The 19479-nt window shown below is 39.3% G+C and overlaps 1 protein-coding gene across 2 annotated transcripts in view; it reads left to right on the top strand.

Moving 5' to 3' along the window:
- LOC109055006 (zinc finger protein 521) overlaps positions 1–19479 on the top strand; it is a 79856-nt gene that overhangs the window by 27530 nt on the left and 32847 nt on the right. The window contains exons 3-4 of one of the 2 annotated variants that reach the window (XM_042717713.1): positions 11237–14682; positions 15006–15087. In XM_042717713.1, the coding sequence (XP_042573647.1) occupies positions 11237–14682; positions 15006–15087 (3528 nt within the window). Of the gene's footprint in view, positions 1–11236; positions 14683–15002; positions 15088–19479 lie in introns of both variants that reach the window. The other variant, XM_042717712.1, reaches the window with a different exon arrangement.

The raw sequence follows: 19479 nt of genomic DNA, 5'->3' as shown, positions 1-19479 counted from the left end.
TTACTGTATTATTTTTATTAGTCACTTTCTTTTATTAGTCATCAAATGCTCAGTGAACTTAAGGTCAGCTTTAATTTAAGCAAACTCAGACATCGCCTCTCATACGTCCTTAGAAAACACATCACTGCCATTTGTGTGATCTTCGATGAGGGGTTCTGCCCACCTTTGTCCAAATCTAATCATTAATGAATGCAGTGTGTGTGTGTGTGTGTGTGTGTGTGTGTGTGTGTGTGTGTGTGTGTGTGTGTGTGTGTGTGTGTGTTCAGGCTTGGCGGTATGTCAGTGTATCTTCACACTGATGGGGAACACATCTTGACATTTCAGACAGGAGTGCATGAAAAACATGCTGTTCGCCTGACACTTGTTTTCTTTCTCTCCCTTCTCTCCTCTTTCTCTGCATGTCTTCTCTCTTTTGCATTAGACGTGTTCTTCTATTGTTTCACATGCGATGTGTGAAACCGCAATGAGTATTAAATATTAATCAGATTAATCAGATCCAGGGTGAAGGGTCGGGCAAACTGAGTTTTAATTGTTCAATTGTTCTTTTTTAAAAGACTAGACTTCTAGATTACCACTGATGTTTTCTGCCTTCTGATACCATGAATCTTCCCATTTATGCACTTCTATGCATTATCACTTCACATTTACCTTCTTTCTCATCTAATGGGAGGTGGTTGGCTCATTTTGTCATCTGGGTCGACAAATATGGGTAAATTATTTAATACTATTTTAAAACAAACCAGACATTACAGTTCAAAGTGCAGCTCAAAATCATTTTAACTGGAGGGGGAAATGTTAAAGGAATAGTTTCCCCAAAAATGAAAAAAGTGTAAATGTTTTAATTCACCAATAGATGCTCTGCAGTGAATGGGTGCCGTCAGAATGAGAGTCCAAACAGCTGGAGAAGACAAAAACTAAAAAAAAAAATCCAGTTTTTAACTCAAATATGAGTCCATAATCCATAATAACACTTCCTCCAGTGAAAAGGGCATCTGGTCTGAATCAGGAGAGAAATCTGCACAGATCAAGCACCACTTAAACCGGTCTAAACAAGTATGTGTGTGGATTTTAATGTGAGAGACAACAGGAGATGTACTTTATCACTGCAGGAAGCGTTATTATGGATTATGGATTATTGTGATGTTTTTATTAGCTGATTGCACTCTCATTCTGACGGCACCCATTCACTGCAGAGGTTGTTGTTATGGGAAATTCCCACATTTACTTCTTATAGGTTTCATGTTAATTGACTACAAGTGCCTAATATGTAATTACAATGCACTGTATAAAATAGTTAAAGTACATAGTAGTTAAGAACATATAAGGTGAATTTTTCACAGGAAATGTAGAAAGCTAGAAAGTTGCTTGGTTTGAAAGTGATTTCTGTGGTGCTTCATTCATCTCCTTTTTTTTTCAAAATAAGCATTCAATATTAAGCAGAACAAACGTACAGACACGGGGTCACTGGTGCCCCTCGGGCCCCCTTTAGAGCTCCTTTAGAGCTCCTTTAGAGCAATAAATGCTGTCACACACTGTCTGCCATTTTGAAGTTGTGGAAACAAGACACGCTGGGAAATGTGTTTGGTGTGAAACAGACATATGAACTGCTATGAGCAGTTGGAGTTTGTTTGGCTCATCCATCTGCTTTTTTTTTTATTTGGCCGCCTGTCTTGCTTGTAGTCAAGCGCAGACTGTTGTATATGGCTGCTCAGCTCAGGGTGAATCAGTGAAGTGGGCTGGGCCGGGCTCTGCTGGGGGACAGATTGGCCTCCCCCCGGTGGGCCGCAGGGGACAGAGACCCAGCCAAGGCCCCGGGCAGAATCGCCTTCCTGTTTGCTCACTCATACCTGACCTGTTCAACAGCACTTCCACTCCCTGAGCGCCGCACGCTGAGACAAGCTCAGGGCCGAGCTGCATATCACAGGAAGGAGCTGATACAAAGACCCTGATAAAGCCAAGAGAAGAGGACAGGATTAAGTAGAGCTGGGCGGTAACCAGTAATATCGAGATGGTGATAAAATTTAGGTTGAAAATGATGATAAGCTCTGTATATTTTTGCTTGATCTGGATTAGTCTAACAGCAGAAATAACTGAGACAGCAGTGTCTCATATATCTGAATGTTCTGTGTGTCTCTGTAGTTTCACACAAACTCAAACTCACGTGCTGCTCACAGTCTTTCAGTGTCTGCATCTCGATATAGAGGACATGAACATGAACTTCATCTCCAGAGCTGCTCTCAGAGTCACTTCAGCAGCTTCACACCATTTGATTTGAGAAAAACTGCCATCAATTACACACTGAACCTCAAGATCTTCACGAGAAACCACCAAAATAAAAGTCTGGATTAAATTAAAGTAAATATCACAGAAATGTATTACTATTGTATAGCAAAACATACTTCTCAAATATCAATATCATATATAACATATAATATATGATATTCCTTACGTGACCTGTGCTGGCAAAATGAGTCACAGTGAGTTATTTATTTTCACATTTTACCTTAAAAGACCTTCAAAATGATGTACGATTTGTTGGAATCGGACGATAGAGTCAGCAAAGTCAGTTCTGAGAAAAATCAAGTTGACATTTTCTGAAGGTTCCAAAGCAAAATCACCAGCAATGTTGCATTGCTTCCTCCAATTCCTTTCTTAAAATTGATTACTAATCACAAATATAGACACTTTTTATTTTATATTTGTTATTAAAAATAAAATAGAAAAAAAATGCAAATAGAACTAGAAGTTGACATTCATTTTCAAGATCTAACAAACACAAAAACAAGTAATGTTGACATTCATTTTCAAGATCTAACAAACACAAGGAAAGCATATTCTTCCCCATTAATTATTAATGAATATCATAGTAAATATTGCTATTGTGTAATATGTTAAACACACACACACACAAGTATATATGCATCATGCGTCATGATTGTCCTATGAACAACAGTCAATAAAAATCTCTGCACTCAGCTTTCAAAATTATATTTTTAAATTTTTTATTTATTGAGGCAATGCAAATGCATTTTGATCAATATAAGGCTTTGGCAGTCTTCTTAGTCTTAGGTTCTTGATCATTTTTCCTCACACAGTAAATCTGGAGAACAGAAGGAGTGACTGTCCTAGTTTTCACGTCCCTATCTGTGATTTGTCTGGTCTTTCTGGGTGTCCACCTGTGCGCTGTGATTTCTGGGACACTGACCAAGTGTTAGTGCGTGTGCTGGGGCACATGGGTAAATGTGGACAGACTCGCTGAAGCGCTGCTGCTCTCCTGTGGTGGACAGGAAGCTGTGGATGTCAGACACCAGAGCTCTGATCTCACAATACCATTGTGAAAAAGATGTGTGCTTTATTGTATTGCATGTGCACTTGTAAGTGGTAATCTCCAATTGTTACCTTAAAGAGCTATTTATATCTGATTTAACCCATAAAGATTAGACTTGCTGGTATAAATTAATGCATATAGGTCGGCTCAGTGATGTTAAATCATATTTTTGAATAAAACCAGTTCATGTAGATGTTATCAATTTGGGGTTACCACTTTTCTTTTTAATTAAAATACTGTGTACTTGAAATCTTAAAAGTATTTTACTTGCAGATATTTTAATAAAATAACAGCCCACCAATGTGCATTTAAAGAGATTTACTTAAAGAGGAAAAGTGCACTTTGACTTTGAAAGTTAAATGTTTTACTTTAAAGTACATTTTAAACCATGCTTTAATAATCTTTTGTAATGCTTTAAAGAATTGCACTTATTTTGATATGTTGACTAACATACTAAAGCACAGTAAAGTACTTGCTTATAATTTAGTGTGTTATTTAATAATGCATTAAGTTAATATATTTTAAATGTACAAAATTTGTACTAAATGCAAATCATTACAAATGTGTAAGGAAATATATTTAAATACAAGTGTTAATAGAAACAACTTTTTTATTTAGTATATTTTTGTTTATTATAAATGCTTGTCAGTACATTTAGCAGTACACTTAAACCATGTTTCAATAGAATAGAATTATGCCACTACATATAAAAAAACACACTTAAGTCCTACTTAAGTCTTACAAAAAAGTGTAGTTCTTAAGTTCAACTCATAGCATTGAAATATATATATACACACTGCTCAAAAAAATGAAAGGAACACTTTTTAATCAGAATATAGCATCAAGTAAATTTAACTTCTGGGATATTGATCTGGGGTGCGTTTCCCAAAACCATAGTTGCTAACTAAGTTAGCAACTTTGTTGACCTCAATGCAAACCAACTAAAACATACCAACTAAGTTGCTAACAGGTTAGCAACTATGGTTTTGGGAAATGCACCACTGGTCAGTTTCGTAGCAGAGGCCAAGAGGGTCTGGCTGCAGGCTTGCACTTGCACTCTCAGACACTTACACTTCCGCTAGTGACATCACTTGCAGTCATTATTTTTTATTTTGTTGAATTTTTTATTACTTTTTGTTTGAATTTCCCAACATTTTAGAACAGTAGCCAGGTGGTGAAGACAAGAAAAAAGAAACTAAATTACAATGTCACTTGCAATCGCTACTTGCACTCTCCGCAACCTGTGACGTCACTTGCAATCAACACAAATTGTGCATGTTGCCAATGGAGACAAGACGCTGTGGTGGTGATTAAACGATTAAAACTAATTTAGTACTATAACGTACAGGGTCCTGCAAGAAAAAGACAAGACCGGCAAATCTGTGGCCACAGAACACCAGAATATGAACGCAATGCACAAAGTCTCTCACTTAACATGGCTTAATGTATTAAGATGCTATTAAAATATCAAATTAAATATACAGTTCATTAATATAATGAATATGTAAATAGTCTTTTCCTCACATACCGCAAAATGTGGCATAATGGACTAAGATGATAAAGGCCAAACTCAACATGCTTCTCTACATTATTAAAATACATAAATAATATGTACAGGCAAGCAGGTGAGGCCAGAATAAACGCAACACACAAAGTTTCGCGTTAAGCATTTTTCCATATAGAATAAACTGTCTACAACTCCTTTATATCACTGTCTTTGTCCATTAAGCTACATTATGTGTTTTATTTATAATGATTTTCTATAGGAGGAAAACGTTTAATGTACAATTTAATGCACTGCGTTCTGTACTCGTCTGCTTGCCTGTACGGAGGTGATCCTTTTAAAATTACTTTAATGCATTTCATAATGCACGTTCATATTTGCTGGTCTGTATATACGTTGAGTCAACAACAAGACATATAGGCTGTTTGTTTTTCTACGGGAGGAAAACGCTAAGCGAGAGACTTTGTGCATTGCGTTCATATTCTGGTGTTCTGTGGCCACGGATTTGCCGGTCTTGTCTTTTTCTTGCAGGACCTTGTACGTTATAGTACTAAATTAGTTTTAATCGTACACTAATGATTGCACGTCTAAGGACCCCTCTGTCAAGCTCCTGAAGTTTGCAGATGACACCACACTCATCTGCCTCATTCAGGACGGTGACGAGTCTGCTTACAGTCAGGAGGTTAAAGAGCTGGCTGTCTGGTGCACTCTCAACAACCTGGAGCTTAACACGCTCAAAACAGTGGAGATGATTGTTGATTTCAGGAGAAACCCCCCTGCTCTCCCCCCACTCACCATCATGAACAGCACTGTGACTGCAGTGGAGTCATTCAGGTTCCTGGGAACCACCATCTCTCAGGACCTAAAGTGGGACACTCACATTGACTCCATTGTGAAAAAGGCCCAGCAGAGGTTGTACTTCCTTCGCCAGCTGAGGAAATTCAACCTACCACAAGAGCTGCTGAAACAGTACTACTCCGCCATCATTGAATCAGTCCTCTGCACTTCAGTAACTGTCTGGTTCAGCTCCACTACCAAATCTGACCTCAAAAGACTACAGAGGGTAGAGTGGACTGCTGAGAGAATCATCGGTACAACCTTACCTTCTATTCAAGAACTGTACTTATCCAGAATGAGCAAAAAGGCTGGCAAAATCACTCTGGACCCCTCACATCCAGCACACTCCCTCTTTGAACTGTTGCCATCTGGTCGACGCTACAGAGCTCTGAGCACCAGAACGACCAGACACAGGAACAATTTCTTCCCTCAGGCAATCCATCTAATGAACGCTTGATAATAACTGTGGAACACACTACAATATTTATATTTACATACACATACACTTATTTATCTAACACACATACTTAGTGTATACCTGTACATACACAACTGCTCATTGTAATATACCTGCCATACAATTGTCAATTTGTATATTGTCATTTCTTACCTACTTATTTGTATTTTTTGTATTTTTTGTATTTTTTATTCTTTATTATGTGTTTTTTGTTCTGTCGCTGTCATTCTGTTGCACTGCAGAGCTTCTGTCACGAAAACAAATTCCTTATATATGTGAACATACCTGGCAATAAAGCTCATTCTGATTCTGATTGTCTTTATCATCTTAGTCTGTTATTAGGCCACATTAAGCGTTTTGCTGTATGGGAGGACAAAGTTTGCGCATTGTGTTCATAGCCATCTACTTGCCTTGTAGCACATTAAAATAATAACTATATATCGAATTTGGTCTTTTAATTGAACTTAATGTATCTTAATACATTATGCCATATTAAGTGTTTGTTTTTTCTACGGGAGGAAAACGCTTAACGAAAGACTTTGTGCACTGCGTTCATATTCTGGTGTTCTGGCCATGGATTTGCCGGTCTTGTCTTTTTCTTGCAGGACCCTGTACGTTATAGTACTAAATTAGTTTTAATCATTTAATCACCTCCACAGCGTCTTGTCTCCATTGGCAACATGCACGATTTGTGTTGATTGCATGTGACGTCACAGGTAGTGGTGAGTGCAAGTGGCGATTGCAAGTGACATTGTAATTTGGTTTATTTTTTCTTGTCTTCACCACCTGGCTACTGTTGTAAAATGTTGAGAGATTCAAACAAAAAGTTATCAATAAATAGAACAAAATAAAAAAAATAAAGATTGCAAGTGACTGAGAGTGCAAGTCTGAAAATGCAAGTCTGAGAGTGCAAGTGCAAGTCTGCAGCCAGACCCTTCTCAGCAGAGGGGGCTGTTAATTCATTTCAGCTGCTTTGTTGTTAATACAATTAACAACAGGTGCACTAGATGGGCAACCATTAGAAAAACCCCAAAACAGGAATGGTTTTACAGGTGGAGGCCACTTACATTTTTTTTCCCTACTCATCTTTTCTGATTGTTTTTCACTAGTTTTGCAATTGGCTATAGGGTCAGTGTCACTACTGGTAGCATGAGGCGATACCTGGACCCTACAAAGGTTGCACAGGCAGTCCAACTCCTCCAGGATGGCGCATCAATTTGTGCCATTGCCAGAAGGTTTGCTGTGTCTCCCAGCACAGTCTCAAGAGCATGTAGGAGATTCCAGGAGACAGGCAGTTACTCCAGGAGAGCTGGACAGGGCAGTAGACGGTCCTTAACCCATCAGCAGGACCTGTATCTGCTCCTTTGTGTGCAAGGAGGAACAGGATGAGCACTGCCAGAGCCCTACAAAATGACCTCCAGCAGGCCACTGTTGTGAATGCCACTGAGAAAACAATCAGAAACCAACTTCATGAGGGTGGCCTGAGGGCCTGACGTCCTCTAGTGGGCTCTGTGCTCACTGACCGGCACCGTGTAGCTTGATTGGCATTTGCCATTGAACACCAGAATTGGCAGGTCCGCCTCTGGTGCTCTGTGCTTTTCACAGATGAGAGCAGGTTCACCCTGACCACATGTGACAGATGTAAAAGCGTCTGGAAAAGCGGTGGAGAATGTTATGCTGCCTGTTTGGTGGTGGGTCAGTGATGGTCTGGGAAGGCATATCCATGCAGGAACACAAAGACCTCTACAGGCTAGACAATGGCACACTTACTGCCATTAAGTTTCGGGGTGAAGTCCTTGGACCCGTTGTCAGACCCTATGCTGGTGCATTGGGTCCTTGTTCCTCCTGGTGCATGACAATGCCCGGCCTCATGTGGCGAGAGTATGCAGTCAGTTCCAGGAGGATGAAGGAATTGATACCATTGAATGTCCCCCACGCTCGCCTGACCTAAATCCAATAGAACACCTCTGGGACATTATGTTTGGTCCATCTGACGTAGCCAGGTTGCACCTCAGACTGTCCAGGAGCTCAGTGATGCCCTGGTCCAGATCTGGGAGGGAATACCCCAGGACACCATCCTTTGTCTCATTAGGGAGCGTGCCCTGACGTTGTCAGGCATGCATACAAGCACGTGGGGGCCATACAAAATACCGAGTACCATTTTGAGTTTCTGCAATGAAATGTCAGCTTAATGGACTAGCCTGCTGCATCCTTTTTTCACTTTAATTTTGAGTATCTTTGAATTCAGCCCTCTGTAGGTTGATAATTTTCATTTCCATTAAACAATGTGGCATCTTTTCATTCCTAACAAATTACCCAGTCCATATCAGTATATATATATATACTGCATGACATTTTTGTCATGTTTTCAAAGTGTTCCTTTAATTTTTTTGAGCAGTGTATATATATATTTCAATGCTATGAGTTGAACTTAAGAACTACACTTTTTTGTGAGACTTAAGTAGGACTTAAGTGTGTTTTTTATATGTAGTGGCATAATTCTATTCTATTGAAACATGGTTGTACAAGTGTACTGCTAAATGTATTATCCATCACTGCTTTCATATTCAGGTCTCATAAAATAGGTAGAAACTATTTTGAAACTATTTTACTGGTTTACTGGTATGGGAACAAACTCTTTTCTAGTGATGTTTGGCTAGATGATGTTTTTCTCAACGGTCCAGGAATTTAGGTCAGCATGATGCAATCACAGCTGAAGAGTCAGTAACTGGCCTCCCAAACAAGATTAAACCGTCTCAGCCGTAGCCTGTTAGAAATGATGATGGATGGAGATATAAGGAGGAGGCCTTTAGCTGAGCTTTTAAGTGAAATACATCAATGTATTCTTATATTATGTAACTAAAGGAGCCTTTTTGAATATTCCAGGTTAAATAAAGTTTCAAACTCTGAGGTGGCCAGTGTGGAGCACACTCACTTACGCCATATTCCATAAGTGTGTGAATGCTTATCTTTTTCTGTGAATCACCTCTGAATATGAATGTGATATTATGGTGGAGCACTTTTATTTAACTGTCGGGTGAAGCAACCGCAGCTATTCAGAACTATTAAAGTACATTATTCCATTTCCAAGCACTCATAAAGCTGATGTCAAAAGTGATTCCAGCTGTGCGGAGTGGTTGCTTTGAGAGCTACATACTGTACACTAAAAGATCCTGCACCAACGTCAGCCCATAAGATGGAGGTCTTCCTCTGTAGAAGTGGCAGGATGTTGGACAGCGATGCTCAGGAAGGCTTTGGCAGGCCAACAAAGACAGACCCTCATCTGTAGGGTGTAGGTTTTCAGGACCAGCATCCCCTTTGGCAGGCACACAGAGGCCGCTGCCATGAGCCGGGGATGAGGACCCATGAGACTCTGGCTTTTATTTACTCAGGCAGCTAACGTCCTGCACATTTCTCGTCTGAGTGAAGGAAGGAAAAAACAAGACTAGTAAGAGAGACAAAAACATGCTGTCTTTTTGCCCTGACTCTGATCCCATCAGTCAGTGTTCACACTCTTGTCTGTGAGCACTAGACAGTGCTGACATTCGTGTTAAATCATGTGAGGTTTGCTGATCAGAAATACATTGCTTACATATTTCATTGCATCAAATTTGTGGTAACATTCTATCTGAACATTGTTCATACTTTTAGTGCAGAATGTTCCAAACTGTGCGGTCAATGGGACAGGCGGAATTATTCAGAATGCGTGTCTTGGGCTCAGCTGCGTAAAGCTGTGAGTTTAGAGGAACAGCAGGTCAGCTTGCATTGTTATCTGTTTCCTGAAGATATGCTGCCAAGGGATAAGTGCTCATAAATGCATGTTACTGGGGCAGATCCTGAGGTAAAAACAATGGAAGAGACATGAATATGTGAGTAGGTTGCTTGAAGATGTCTCATAAATCCTAGCCATTTCCCCTTGTTTTTCTCTTTCTCAGCCCTGACTCTTGGCAGTTTATTGGTTGGCAATTCACTCCGTTATTTAAAGGGATATGGACAAAATTGGGTTGATGGGTTGTTTGAAAAACTAGTTGGTTTTAAATAAGGTCTGTATAATTAGGTTACATAATCTCCATTCGCCCCTGATCAGATGTGTTTCTTATGGATACTTGGACACTAAGCATAGACCTTCATATAGTAAATCAACAGATTATAAACTAAATAGATGTCAAAACTATGACCTTTTATTTAGTTCAGCAATAATCTTCTAAATGCAGTCCTGAATGCTCATGGGTTGATCCTTTATAGACATGCAGAAGTTCATAACTGAAATATTTCGTGTGGACAACATTCAACAGTTTGAGGCTTTTTATGCTGCATCTATTTTAAAAAGGTAATTTATCTGTTCTGACAGACACCTGGAAGTGGGTAACACATTATAACAATTCAGCACCAGACTCCAGAAAATATCAAGTTTGTGTATATATATATATATATATATACATATATATGTACACACACACACATATATATATATATACATATATATACACACACACACACACACACACACACACACACACAACAATGGATCAAAACCTTTCATAAAAGTATCAAAACCTTTCAAAAAAAAACAACAATAACGTAAAACCAAAATGTGTTCTTGTCTTAGGAAATTTTGATCCACATCAAATGTTGACTACTATATAGTTACACATTTCATGATTAAAAATGTGACTGAACTTAGTGTTAATGTCAGGTTTATTTGAATAGGACACATAAGGATATACATTGTTTCAAAGCAGATTTAGGGAAAAGATTGCATACAAATAAGAACAGTTAAGAAAGTCTTTTTTTCTACAACATACTGTACTAAAACAAGTATTTGACTAATGCATAAAATAACTCTTTTTTTTTGTTGAAAGAAATTGAGAGGCATGCAAATCAAATATATTTTCTGTAGGACCTGATGATAGTTTGAAAGACTAGCATAGTTGCAGTAGCAGTAATTATCAGTACACAAGCAAATACACACCAAAACTAATATCATTTTGAATGGAGAGATTTCTCACAAATACAATTTGTTAAAAGACAGACATATTGTTGCATCTGTGTACCACCAAACAGTAAAAAGGTAATGCATTCTGTCTTATCTTCTGGTTGTTTTTGACAGATGGAACTGATATAGAAGATGACAGATCCTGCTCTTGGCCTGCATCATCGCCATCTAGTAAAGACCACACGTCTCCAGGCCATGTCGATGACTATGAATACGGCGAGGACGAAGGAGGTGCAGGCCTACCCTACCCATGCCAGTTTTGTGCAAAGTCCTTCAGTCGCCTGAGCTTCCTTAAGTGCCACGAGCAGAGTCACAGAGACAAACTTCCCTTCAGCTGCACATACTGCAGTCGCTTGTTCAAGCACAAGCGCAGCCGTGACCGACACATCAAGCTTCACACCGGTGACAAAAAGTACCACTGCGGAGACTGTGACTCTGCTTTCTCACGCAGCGATCATCTAAAGATCCATATGAAAACGCACGCTGCCAACAAGCCCCATAAATGCCCGGTGTGCCGCCGGGGGTTCTTGTCCACCAACTCGCTTCACGGACACATGCAGGTGCATGAACGTGGGAAGGATGGCGCGAATACAAGGTCCCCTAAAGAGTGGAGGTTGAAAGAGACACGCAAATGCAGCCGCTGTGAGGAGGGTTTTGACATGCCTGAGGAACTGCAGAAGCACATTGCAGAAAGCCACCCAGAGTGCTCTTCTCCAGGAGGGAGTCTTGAACCTGGCCTGCAGTGCATCTACTGCCACGAGCCGTTCAGTGATGAAGGAACACTTCTGAGCCACATTGATCAGGTGCATGGGAGAGATACAAAGAGTAACACGTGCACTGTTTGCTCTGAGCAATTCCCTACTGTAGAGGAGCTGTACACTCACATGGATATCCACCAACTCCCAGAGTCCAGCAATAGCCCCTGCGTGATGCCTGTAGGTTATACTTCTGTTTCAAGCACTACTCCAGACTCCAACCTTTCGGTTGACAGTTCGACCATGGTTGAGGCCACTTCTGCAGTCCCCAAGACACGCGGGAGAAGAAAGAGGGCCACCCATAATAACATGTATGGGCGATCTGCCAAACAGCCAAAAATCGAATACAGCTGCATTTACTGCAACAAACAAGTTTTCTCAAGCCTCGCTGTGCTGCAGATTCATCTTAAGACCAAACATGTTGACAAGCCAGAACAGGCTCATACCTGCCAATTTTGCTTGGAGATCCTTCCATCCCTTTGCAATTTGAACGAGCACCTGAAACAGATCCACAACACCAAGGATCCTTCAGATGTACATGCTAACCTGTCTGATGACCTGTTGCAGTGCAATTTCTGCCCAGAGGTTCTTGGAAATCTTAATGCTCTGCAAGAACACATACGGTGCTTCCATGGCTTTCCTAATCCAGTTGCTAAAGAAAGCAATGCATTTTTTTGCCCCAAGTGCTTTATGGGATTTTTAACTGAGACCACTCTAGAAGAACATGTCAGACAGACGCATTGTGACTCTGGAAGTGTGCAGTTTGATTCCCCTCTAGCAGTCACTCCAAAAGATCCCATTGTGGAGATCTACTCCTGCTCTTACTGTACCAACTCCCCCATTTTTAACAGTATCATAAAGCTTAACAAGCACATAAAGGAGAACCACAAGAACATCCCTCTTGCTCTGAATTATATCAACAATGGGAGAAGATCTCTGCGAGTCCTCAGCCCATCATCTCCGGTCTCTGTAGAACAAGCCTCGCTATTCAAACAGAACAGCACTTCCTTATGTTCAAGTGAGTTCATTTGTAACCAGTGTGGTGCTAAGTACACCAGTTTAGACCTTTTCCAGACACACCTAAAGACCCACCTTGATAGTGTCGTGCCACAGCTAACCTGTCCACAGTGCAACAAGGACTTTCCAAACCAGGAGTCTCTTCTGAAACATGTGACTGTTCATTTCACCATCATGTCCACATACTACATCTGTGAGAGCTGTGACAAGCAGTTCACATCTGTGGATGACTTGCAGAAGCACCTTCTAGATATGCACACCTTTATGTTTTTTCGCTGTACTCTCTGCCAGGAGGTGTTTGACTCTAAAGTGTCAACTCAACTCCATCTTGCGGTGAAGCACAGTAATGAGAAAAAGGTATACCGATGTACTTCCTGCAACTGGGATTTCAAGCATGAAGCTGACCTTCAAATGCATGTCAAGCATAGTCACCTTGAAAATCAGGGTTGTTCACACCGTTGCATCTTTTGCGGTGAGTCATTTGGCACCGAAGTAGAGCTTCAGTGTCATATTACCACCCATAGCAAGAAGTACAATTGCCACTTTTGCTGCAAAGCCTTCCATGCTGTTTATCTGCTAGAACGTCACCTTCGTGAAAAGCATTGTGTGTTTGAGGGAAAGACCCAGAATTGTAGCACCAATGGATCCACGTCCGGTAGCGGTGATTCAGTTGCCAAAGATGATGGAGACTTACAGGCATTTCTGGTCAACAGCCATGGAGGAACTGTTGCAGGGGAGTCACATAACAGTCGGGATGGCAGCGAAGAAGACTTTGATACCTCAGAGATCATGTATAGCTGTGACATCTGTGGTGCATCTTACACCATGGAGTCTCTCCTAACCAATCACCAACTTCGTGACCATAACATTCGACCTGGAGAGAGTGCTATACACAAGAGGAAGGCAGAAATGATCAAAGGAAACCACAAATGCAACGTCTGCTCTAGAACCTTTTTCTCGGAGGGGGGACTTCGGGAGCACATGCAAACGCACTTAGGGCCTGTCAAACACTACATGTGTCCCATTTGTGGAGAGCGTTTCCCTTCCCTACTTACTCTTACAGAGCACAAGGTCACTCACAGTAAAAGCCTGGACACCGGAAGCTGCCGGATCTGTAAATTACCTCTGCAGAGTGAGGAAGACTTCCTGGAGCATTGTCAGATGCATCCCGATTTGCGCAATTCTTTGACTGGCTTCCGCTGTGTGGTCTGCATGCAGACTGTCACCTCAACTCTAGAACTCAAGATCCATGGCACCTTTCACATGCAAAAGACTGGAGTGGCATCTATGAATCAAACAAGTACATGTTCAGCTGCCACAGAACTTCAACACAGTCAAAGCCAGAAATTTGTCAAGTGTGCTGCATGTCTCAAAGAGTTCCACTCTAAGCAGGACTTGGTAAAACTTGACATTAATGGCTTGACATATGGTCTTTGCACGTTATGTGTCAATGTTCCTGGTAGCAAGAGCTCGAGTGTAAATGGAGGGAAGCCGCTGCATCAAGGGGCTCAAACCTCTATGGGTCCTGCTGCTGGATGGTCCCATGGGGAAAGCCTTAGCCCTGGTCCGTTAAAGGGAAAGATTGCCTGTTCTTCCTCATCATCTTCATCAGTATCACCCTCTGTTTCCAAGACCCGCTGTTCCAGTTGCAATGTTAAATTCGAGTCAGAGGCAGAGCTTCAAGCACACTTGCAGACAGTGCATAGAGACCAAACACCAGAAGCTGCTGTATTACGGACCCCCGATGGCTCCCCCATGTCACGAGTTAGCCCAACCCAAAGTGACGAGGTAAGGTGTCCCTTACAGTAAACCAACAGTGCATGCACCGTATTTGCCATTGATACATTAATAGTGATATTGGGATTTTTTATTGGGTTATACCAATTACAGTAATGGTTATTTTGATGGTCTCATTTAGACATTCTGTTGACTATAAGTAATTTTGCAACTACATGTCAACTAACTCTCATTGGTGGGGGAACATCAAAATAAAGTGTTTCCAAAAGGAGTGCAAAGGCACATTATAAGGGACATGGATTTTCTTGTTTCAGCATCATAGTCCAATACAATTAATTTATGTTTGGTGTTTCTTTTTCCACACTCTTTAGAAGAAGACTTACCAGTGCATCAAGTGTCAGATGGTCTTCTACAGTAAATGGGAGATTCAGGTCCATGTGGCTAATCATATGCTAGGTAAGACTGTTTTGGATCTGTAAGAAGTGGCTAAACATTTGTCAATTCAATTTCAATGCCAATTTCTGGTATTGCTGTTAAGTGTGACCATGTAACTTGTATTACTGGAATATGACTTGCATATGGTCAAGGATAAAACAAGGTTTTAAAACATAAATGCGGTTAAATATTTCAATTTGAGTGTTAAAAAAAAAAAACGTCACAGTGAACATAATTTCAGGGTGGAATGTTGTATTTGAGGAAAATAAGATTTCCTGTAGTCAAGGGTCTTATGTGGTTATCTCTTCTCCTGTTCTTTATTCATTAATTTATTAATTCCTATTCAGGATTTGGTGTGTTTTATTGAAAAAGAAAATGTGTCAGAACAGAATTGCTTCTCTGCTGGTTCCATTTTTCCATGTTCCATTTTTCTCAATAGATATAGAAGCTTTACATTTTCAATTGGTTCTGCTGAAACGCGTTCTGTTGCAGTCTCTTATCAAGTTTGTATAAAACTGTAATTCCCTATAAACCAGCATGTGCCAAAACTCCAAAGAAAAAAAACCAAGGCCTGATTTGAGAAGCTTTAAATATCTTTTCCCTTGAAAAAAGGGGCCCACATTCTCCTGTTAATGGCCATCTGTAAAGATGCAGTGAAACAGGGGCTGCAGGGTTATCTGCGCTCAGCTGTCAGTGTTATTAGCCTATGTAATGGAGCGGGTGCTATGCTCTTCAGGGTGTTGTTTCTAGGCACATGTCCCTGCTTTATTGCCATCCATAAATCTAAATATGTAGAGAATGGGATGCTATTAAACATGAGCACAAAAGCCAGTAGGTCCTTGTAACCTGGCCTTGTGGTTCGTAAATATAAAAAGGTGTGCTTTGTGCTTTTTTTCCTGGCAGATTTGATTCACAGTCATTAATATTGCTGATTTCCACAGAGACAACTTCCAGAAGGCAATTGGATAAGGTAAGGAGGTGGAGGTAGGTGTGAACTGGACAGATCTTGGCCCCAGGAGCACTGAAGTGCTTGGGGATAGAAACTCACAACGTGATCGGCCCAAAACCAGATTTGCTGTTTAGTTGGTTAGTGTTTTGTTGAAGATGTAGAAAGGCTTCCTTTGGTTTGACTCGTGTGCATGATCCAGCCAATGACACTTGATAGGTCAGCATAACCCCAACATATTCCAGATTTTATGAGATCAGGCAAAAAGAAAAGGGGCAAATTTCCATCCTCCTCTAAAGCTTTTGCCAAGTTGCTGGGCCACCTTCTCAAGGACGGTCACACATGGGGTGGGGGTGGCTGACTACAGTGGCTCATGCTCAGGCAGCAAACACATCCAGCCCTGTGTCGCTCCGTCGCACAGCGGGGAGCGAAAGGCCTGGGCGGCCCAGCCAGAGGAAGGTGGGTGAGGTGGATGACAGAGAGCAGTTGGTGCAGGCTTGGAGCAGTGTAGGATGCACATTTGTTGTCCAGCAGGCCACTCTGTGTGAAGCAGCACTGTGGGCTGATGTCCTGCTGAAAGGAGAGAGGAGAAAATCTTCTGAATAAAGAAGAGGAATGAAGTGGATAAACAGAGCAGTGGGGAGACATTACTGTCCATGACCTTTATTGTGGTGTTTAGCGTGTCCTGTTAGTGAGTTGGTTTTATTTAAATGGATTATCAGATTGATGCTTGCTTCATTAATACCAGTTAGATAAAAAAGGCATTTCTTTACAATATTCTATCTCATTTTGTTTGCCTTTCCAAACAGGCACTCATTTGAGCACATCCTTTCACTCAGTAAGAATAAAATATATATACTGTGTGCGTGTGTGTGTGTGTGTGTTTGTGTATATATATATATATATATATATATATATATATATATATATATATATATATATATATATATATATATATATATATATATTCATTCCTGAATGAATCAGCCATTTAAACGAATTGAAGTAATGAATGACTCATAAATACATTTACCGCCACCTGCTGGCAAATTTAGATTCTTATTTAGAGTATCATTTCATTAAACAATAATAAAAAAATAAAAGTAAAAACATTAAAGGGATAGTTGTAGTCTAAATGTGTATGTATAATACATTTTATGTTAAATCAAATAAAATATTTCTTTATAAAGCTTCAGTTTGTAATGTCTACTTGATACTTTCTCATTTAACACAAAAATAGCTTTAAATAATCTTTTGTTGGTGTTTTCACAGTCAAATTTATTTTGTGATTAATTATATTAATTAATGTACACATCATGTAATTAATTTGATAAAAAATTTTAATCGACTGACAGCCCTATAGCCCTAAATGTATATAAATATGTATATTAGTGCTGTCAAACACACCCAAAATAAGTTTTTGTTTACATAATATGTTTGAACTGTATATATTTATTATGTATGTATAAATACAAACACTTTCATGTATACATTTAAGAAATTTTTTATAAATGTTTATAAAATAAATCTATATATATATATATATATATATATATATATATATATATATATATATATATATATATATATATATAAATATAAATTATATGAATAAAAATATACATGTAAAAACGTGTAAATATTTTCAAAATATATACAGTATGCGTGTGTTTTTATATATACATAATAAAAAAACACACACATGTTATGTAAACAAAAACTTTTATCTTGGCTGGCAATTAATCGTTTGACAGCACTTGCACACACAACAGTTCTTTCTGGTTCTCAAATCTGATTGGCTGATAAGAGTGTTGGTATTAGAGTGCAACAGAACTCCAACAGCTGTTTCACCGTTTTATCACTCCGCTTGTCGAAGTTGCTGTATTTCTCACAATGAGTGTCATGACGGACGCCCAAATCCGCTATCATTTAAAAATAATAGTTTTGTGGCACTGAATTTAGTTTTAAAATTCCTTTTTTGTTTTTAGGCAAGAATGTACTTGTTTAGACTTCAAATATGCGGTTTGTTAATAAGTATAACATCTATTTGAAAATTTGCTTCGAGGTTTTCTGAGATGTGAGCTCCAAGGCATCAGCAGCCATTCAGCAGCCGTTTGAAAAAGACCAACCAACAAATGCACTGAGCAGCACTGCCATCGAAAATCACCCTTAACCGATGAAAGGATAGTATGACAAAGATAACACTTTCCTTAGTGGACATTCTAACTAATGTTTTATTGTGAATATGAGATTGATCTGAAGAATGAATGCTGTATCAGATGCAAGCAATCACACTCGCTCAGTCATTCTCTCTTTCATAATACTCTACTACACATAAAACTGCTTTTAATACAGTAATACAATAAGTTTTCAATGAAACAACTCAACGTTCTTTCATTACTAGTTCCAAAGTGACATTTTGGAATTAGTAACGGAGGCTTGAGCTCAGCTTTTAAACTGAAGGAAGTAGTTAAAAGATGGCTTTTAAAGACACTCCGTTGTTGTTCCTAATTTACTTACACATTCTTGCAAAATACGTGCCTATGTATTAGCATTAGTATTTACATTTATTAATTTGGCAGATGCTTTTATCCAAAGTGACTTACAATTGGGAAATATATCAAGTGATTCGTCTTGAAGAGGCAAATAGACAGAGAAAGTGCTCGTTATTCCAAGTTTCAGGCATTGTTCAAATAAGTACAAGCTAGACTGGGGATTAAGTATAGAGAAGCAATGTTGTTGTTTTTTTTTTAGGATAAAGATGGTGACTAAAGAGATGAGTTTAGCTGTCGCTTGAAAATGGTCAGGGAATCAGCATTCCGGATGGCGATGGGAAGATCATTCCACCAGCCAGGAACGGTGAATGAAAATGTTCTGGAAAGTCATTTTGTGCCTTTCTGTGATGTTACCACAAGGTGTCACTACCTTGTAGATCTCAGACTTCTGGAGGGAATGTAGATTCATAATAGAGAGTGGAAGTAAGTGGGTGCTGAGCCTGTGGCTGTTCTATACATCAAATCTTGAAAGTATATACTGTATATATACATTAAATAAAAGGCTTACAGCTTGAAATTGATGTAATATTAATTAAAAGCCAATACTTAAAGAAAGTACACTACACACTTGTCAATCTGTTAATGTCAAGTTACAAGTTTTACTTAAAAGTACATGTACAGAATAATCATGTTTTAATATTTTTTGTTGTGCTTTGAAGTACAATAATTCTGATGTGTTTCCTAACACAATAAAGCACATATAAAGTACAGGATAATAATTTTAACTGCAGTTTGTTATTAAACACTACATTTAAAGTTAATATATTGTAAATGTACTGCATTGCAACAATAATTAAAAATGAGTAATGACAATGTGTAATGACATATAAGTTTCAATAGAAATGACTTGAAAATATATGCAAGTTTACCATAAAAGTTTCTCAGTAGATTCAGCAGTATACTTTAACATTT

This window comes from Cyprinus carpio, chromosome B2 (genome assembly GCF_018340385.1).
Source record: "Cyprinus carpio isolate SPL01 chromosome B2, ASM1834038v1, whole genome shotgun sequence".
Taxonomy (NCBI): domain Eukaryota; kingdom Metazoa; phylum Chordata; class Actinopteri; order Cypriniformes; family Cyprinidae; genus Cyprinus; species Cyprinus carpio.
The sequence above is the reverse complement of the archived record's forward strand: the minus strand, read 5'-3'. Positions and strand labels throughout refer to the sequence as shown.